Source organism: Polypterus senegalus, chromosome 5 (assembly GCF_016835505.1).
Source record: "Polypterus senegalus isolate Bchr_013 chromosome 5, ASM1683550v1, whole genome shotgun sequence".
NCBI classification, from domain to species: domain Eukaryota; kingdom Metazoa; phylum Chordata; class Cladistia; order Polypteriformes; family Polypteridae; genus Polypterus; species Polypterus senegalus.
Genome location: NC_053158.1, coordinates 190237768 through 190244164, shown reverse-complemented (window position 1 = coordinate 190244164; position 6397 = coordinate 190237768). Strand labels below are relative to the sequence as shown.

At 43.4% G+C, this 6397-nt stretch overlaps 1 protein-coding gene across 1 annotated transcript in view; it reads left to right on the top strand.

The window, feature by feature from the left end:
* Positions 1–656: 656 nt before the first annotated feature.
* The window catches only part of kcnh2b (potassium voltage-gated channel, subfamily H (eag-related), member 2b), a 580789-nt gene continuing 575048 nt past the window's right edge, over positions 657–6397 (top strand). The window contains exon 1 of the mRNA XM_039753827.1: positions 657–916. Coding sequence (XP_039609761.1) covers positions 841–916 — 76 coding nt within the window. The 5' untranslated portion in view covers positions 657–840. The remainder of the gene's footprint in view (positions 917–6397) is intronic.

Genomic DNA, 6397 nt, shown 5'->3' with positions numbered 1-6397 from the left:
AAACGGGGCGAGGAGCGCGCGCTTGTGTTTGGAAGTAACCCCACGGTAGGGGGCACGTGAGACTGCCTGCAGGACAATGACGATTCGGGGAAGGCAGGGTAAAGCATAGGAGGCAGTTTCCCAATAAAGATCGGCTTTTTGGGCTGTGCAAAAAAAAAAAAAAGGCCTCCTTGGGGGAACTTGCGCGTGTCCACTTTTTCTTTTACACAGAAAGTCTCGGATCGGACATAAACAAATTCGCTTTCGGGATGAAGAGGGGATGCTGCAAAAGAAGCAGAGGCGGCAGCAGCAGCACCGGCAGGCACCTGCGGGGACCACCCAGGTACCGATCGGCGTAACACTGTTCACAGGGCGGCACCTGCGGAAACGCAATAGCGACACCTGACGAGGCGGCTTCACCTGTGTAGACTGAAACCGGGCGAAATCAAAGAGCACCGCCATTCAGGATAAAAAAAGACGATGTGACGGCAGAGTCGGCATCGCACAGGTGCGGCGAAGAGATTAGGCAAATCAGAGCGCCTGGTTGGTTATTACCATCTACCCACTTGTACTCGTTGCACGCAGAAACAAAGGTTCAGTCATGACAAGCACCTGGACGTAAGCAGGCCGCCATGGCTCTCCCCGACCTCCGCCGCCTCTGACACTCCGTGGGGGCTCTGACAGCTGATTTGGAGACGAAAGTTTTATAAAACTAATCCTGGTGGCACCTGACAGTGGATTATCAATATCATCCTTCAAAATCCAAAGCAGCGGGAAAGACTCGTGAAAATACAAGGAGCAAAAGCCCAATTAGAAATTCGGACATCATCGGTACTGTAGCTGCTTCAGGTGACTGGAAAGATGCCGGTCCGCAGAGGACACGTAGCGCCCCAAAACACCTTCCTCGACACCATCATCCGCAAGTTTGACGGCCAGAGTGAGTACTGATCTGTCTTTATGTCGGGCCTTTCGTATCTGGATTCTAGAAGGTCTTCAACATAAAAATAAAAGTTTATAGTAGCACTGAAGTTTTAGTCCAATGAGCTAGCCAAGCGGCATTTGTCCATCCATCCATCCGTCTTTTATATTCTAATTATCTATCTAGCTCTCTATCTATTATATAGTGCCTTTCCCCATCTGTCTAGCTCTCTATTGTATAGTGCTTTTCTCTATTAGCTCTCTATCTGTTATATAGTGCCTTTCGCTATCTAGCTCTCTATTATAATAGTGCCTTTTGCAATTTATCTAGCTGTCTATCCATTATATAGTATCTATCTATCTATCTATCTATCTATCTATCTATCTATCTATCTATCTATCTATCTATCACTGATGTATAGTGCCTTTCACATCTGTCTTGATATAAGGCATGGTGGGCTTTTATCTAAAAATGTTTCCTTTTTCTTGTGAGCACCTAAAACAGACTGAGCTTTCAGAAACATATCTGCCATGCATTTCAATCACCTTTCTTCTGTACATTTTAAGTTTGAATGCTTATGTTTTATCTTTCTCCACTATTTCACAGCATCATCACATTTTACACTTTTCATCTTCTTGCCTGCTTTTTTGAATTATTTTTTTTTTCTTTGGTCCACGAGCACCAGTCGTTCGTCCGTGTGAAGGCCTTGCTCCTCTTAGGTAGCACTTTAATGTTGCCTTTAACACACCGAAGCCTTTAGTTTATTGAACACCTTTCTGTAGCGCGCTGAGCTCCACCCTGAGGCACGTTGCATGTTTGCTAATCTGCTCAGGGTCACACAGTTGCTCTGTGCTGCAGACCGGAAGGCATCTTCAAATTGTACAGTGTGCCCCTTTTAAAACGGGTGAGCAGGCATGACTGCCAAAGTGATTTCCAAATGAGGATGGGAACGCTTTTATAATATTCTTGCAAAGAAAGTGACTCAGGATATGGTGGCTTATTCAGAGACCTGATAAAACCTCCAGGTCACTGCTGTAGTTTACAGTTTGATGAGTCAGTGACAAGAGCACTAATAAAAGGCACTATATACTTATGTATTTCTAAATATTTGTATGCGTATTGTACAGTTTATAGTGAGTATTTGTCTATCAATCTAATAAGATGTCCACTCCTATTCATGTGTCTTTGTAACTATTCACATAGTATGACCACCTCCTATGCACATTGTGTATAATCCCTTTGTCTCTCTAAGGTATGTAGTGCCTTCCCTATCCACCTGTCTTTTAATTATTTGTATGCATAATGTATATAATGATCTGTCTGTCTGTCTGTCTATCCAATGCAGTGTCCCTTCATATCCACCTGCCTTTCTATTTGTACTGTACAGCATGCCTCTTGTTTGTGTGCATAGTGTACATAATGCGTTATGTATCTATAGGGCCTTTCATATCCAAGATACACATCTGTCTTTCTGACTGTTCATACTGTGAATCCTGCCTCGTGTCTTTGCATGCACGCTGTATATAGTGCCTTAATATCTTTTGTGTATAGTGCCTTTCCTATCCATCTATTTATATTGTGCCACATGCCTTAGCTATGTATGCATGCATACTCTATATAGTGCCTTTTTATATCTATCTAACTTGTATATAGTGCCTTTCCTATCCAGTTGTCTTTCCAAATATTTGTATGCATATGTCCTATACTGTAGTGCCTTTTATGTCTATTTTGTATGTAGCACACTTTCATATCCATCTGTATTTCTGTTTATATTGTACAACGTGTCTGTCTATGTATGCATATAGAATATAGTGCCTGTATCTATCTAACCCAGGGGTGTCGAACTCCAGTCCTGGAGGGCCGCAGTGGCTGCAGGTTTTCATTCTAACCATCTTCTTAATTAGTGACCAGTTTTTGATGCTAATTAACTTCTTTATCCTTAGCTTTAATTAGCTTGACTCGGGGGGGCCCTTAGTTGTTTTTTCCTTAATTGGCAGCCGGACAGTAATGAGACATAAAACAAGCAGGACATGACTAGCTCACCTGTACCCACCAAACAAAATCTGAAAATAAAGATGAAGGTCTCAGTAAGGTTGATCCCTCAGGTTACCAAAACATTTTAGGAGTTCTTAGAAAAAAACAGAATATCAACAGTTTTGGAAATGTCTGCTGTGGCAAAAAGAGAGCAGCAACAAGCCATGGAGTTGAATAATGGGTTTAATTAACAACAAGAATCAGCTTCTCATTAAGGAACTGGTTGGAGTTTGAAGCCCCAATTTAGCTGGTTATCTGTTGGCTCGTGTCATGTCTCATTTCTGTTTGGCTGTCATTTTAATGAAGAAAAGAATCAATTCAGAAGATTTAATCCTTAAAAAGTGGGCTTTTAAAATAGAGGGAAAAGAAGTTAATTAGCAGTGAAAACTGGACACTGATTAGGAAAAGGGTTAGAAAGAAAACCTGCACCCACTGCGGCCCTCCAGGTCTGGAGATTGACACCCGTGATCTAACCTGTACTGTATATAGTGCCTTTCCCATCCACCTGTCTTTCTAACTTTTCATATTGTGCATCATGATTCCTGTCTTTGTATACCTACTGAACATACGTCTGTTATCTCTCTTGCGTATAGTGCCTCAATAATCCATCTGTCTTTGTAAATATTTGTGTTCATACTGTATATAGGGATTTATCTGGCTGTCTGTCTAATAAGCTGTTCATCTCTCTGGCTATTCAGGTTGTGCAGCATGTCTCTTGTCTATATATGTATATTGTATATACTGCCTTTATCTATCTAAGTTGTATATAGCGCCTTGCCTATCCATCTGTTTTTCTAACTATTCATATTGTGCAGCATGTCTCTTGTCCATGTGTGTATATTGTATATAGTGTCTTTAATTATCATAATTATATATAGCGCCTTTCCTATCCATCTGTCTTTCCAAATATTTGTATGCATACTGTATATAGTGCCTTTTTATGTCTGTTTTTGTATGTAGCACACTTTTATATCCATATGTCTTTCTGTTTATATTGCACAATGTCCCTTGTCTAAGTATGCATATTGTACTGTATATAGTGCCTGTATCTATCTAACCTGTACTGTATATAGTGCCTTTCCTATGCATCTGTCTTTCTAACTATTCATATTGTGTATCTGTATGACTACTGAATATACGTCTATTATCTCTGTTGCCCTCAATAATCCATCTGTCTTTGTAAATATTTGTGTTCATACTGTATATAGGGATTTATCTGCCTGTCTATCTAATAAGGTTAGATCATCCATCCATCCATCATCCAACCCGCTATATTCTAACTAACAAACTCCGGGCAGGGTGCCAGCCCACCACAGGGCACACACACACACCAAGCACACACTAGGGACAATTTAGGATCGCCAGTGCACCTAACCTGCATGTCTTTGGACTGTGGGAGGAAAACCACGGGGAGAACATGCAAACTCCACGCAGGGAGGACCCGGGAAGCGAACCTGAGTCTCCTAACTGCGAGGCAGCAGCGCTACCCACTGCGCCACCGTGCCAGTCATTTCTCAATTGAATCTTGGCAGTTTAGCACAGACCTTTCACACTACAGGTATTCGGTTACCTCCATTTGAACGATGGCTGCTAGTGAAGCTGGTGTTGGTGCCAGTCCGTCACATTGCCCTTTCACATCCATCCACAGGACCAGTTTGGAATTGTAATCTCGGTTAGTAGAAAAGCTGGCACACCCAGAGAAAGCCCAGGCACAAAGTCCACCTGGAGAGCAAGCGGGCATGATGGGATTTGAACCCTGGGCACTGGATTTGTGAAGAAGTGGTGGTGCCCTGTATGCCCCCGTCTAATTTGTTAGATTTCTTTTTTTCCTCACATGTGAGCCTACTTATGGTACAGACATATTTTGGCTTCATTTTAATGGACCTGATTCTTAACATTCGGACTCCTTCATTGCTTTTGGTTTTGTCACCAAGGAGCCAATCAAGAATGAGACGCCCAGCTACTGTTTCAGTGTACGGGACCACTTATCACACTTTTCCCCCCTAATGGCCACCAGTTGCTTGGGAATACTCCTCACCCACCAGTGCAACTGGTGGCCCATGTCCATGGCTTGGCCCTATCACTGCAATAAAAAATAAAGAAAAGCACTAAAAATAAACCCCTCAATTAAATAAAACCAAGAACATTAAAATGATCATAAAGTTGGCAATAAATAACTAAATAGTTTATTAAAAAAATGTCTTCCCCTGGCTTGAGTTCGTTAAAATCAGCCAGGCACCTCACCCACTTGCTTCGTTCCTCGCTGCCACGGCTCATCCCACCTCTGCCACCATTTGTACGGTCCGGGTTGGCTCCATTCTCTCGTTTCCATCCTGAAGCCTCTTCCTCTTCCTCCTCCGTTCTCCTTCTTGCTCTTTTCGTCCATCTCCATCTCGTCCCTTTTTCCGTCTTGATTTTCTCTCAGCCGTGCAGGCTCCTCTCCAATTAGCTCGATTGGGCGTCCACGCCGAGGCGCGAATGTGGCACCCGACTGATCTGCCCGCTTTTGCACACAAGTGGGCACCACTAATCCCGTCACACGCCCGTCTGCACCTGTTCTGATCCTGCACTTTATGAGACTTGATTTATTTATTTAAAACCTGCACCGGTGCCGCGGACCACTTCTCACAGGCCCGTATTCATCAAGTGACACAGAATTACACTTAAAAGGCACACCAGGGTTTGTCCCACCTCAGAGTAGGACATGAGAAGAAGTTCTGAAGCGTCCTAGTGAGGAGGAGGAGGAGGCCACTTCTGAGATGAATGACGTCATGATGTTAGACACCCCTTGCCACAAATTAATGTTCATGATGACATTTTATAGCTTTCTGATACTAAACCTGAATATCATCATCATCATCATCATTTGTGGTGGTGAAGCTTCAAAGTAGTAATAGAAGGACAACATAAGGTAGGATATCGCGCTAAGCTGCATGTATTTGTTGCCACTTTATAACATCTTGGATGGCATTGGAGTGGACACCGAGGTGGAAATGGCAAGACACTTGCACACACCGATTAACGGGCGTGTTTACTTAACAATGAATGACCCTCAGCCGTACTTTGAGCTGAATCACCTTCTCGCTTTTATGGCCACGGTGAACTCCTCGTAAAGCTTCAGTTTTATTGAAATTGGCCACAGTCATTCTTGTGCTGCTTCCAAAGGTTATGCCCACTCTTCCGGTGTTCCCAGTCGCCCCCCAAAAGTCAAGTGCCATCGCTTTCTCTCCTTGATCTCCACATCCCACTTTTCTTCTGTGAGACTCTATTTGTGTTGGTGAGGCCAGCAGGGGGCACTTACCCTGTGGTCTGAATGTGTACCCCAATGCCGCAGTGCAGTGACGGGGACACTGTGCTGTAAAAATGACGCCGTCCTCCACGGGAGACGTAAAATTGAGGTAGTGACTCTCTGAGGTCGTTAAACGTTCCTGGGCATCCTTTGTAAAGAGTAGGGTGTATCCTGAT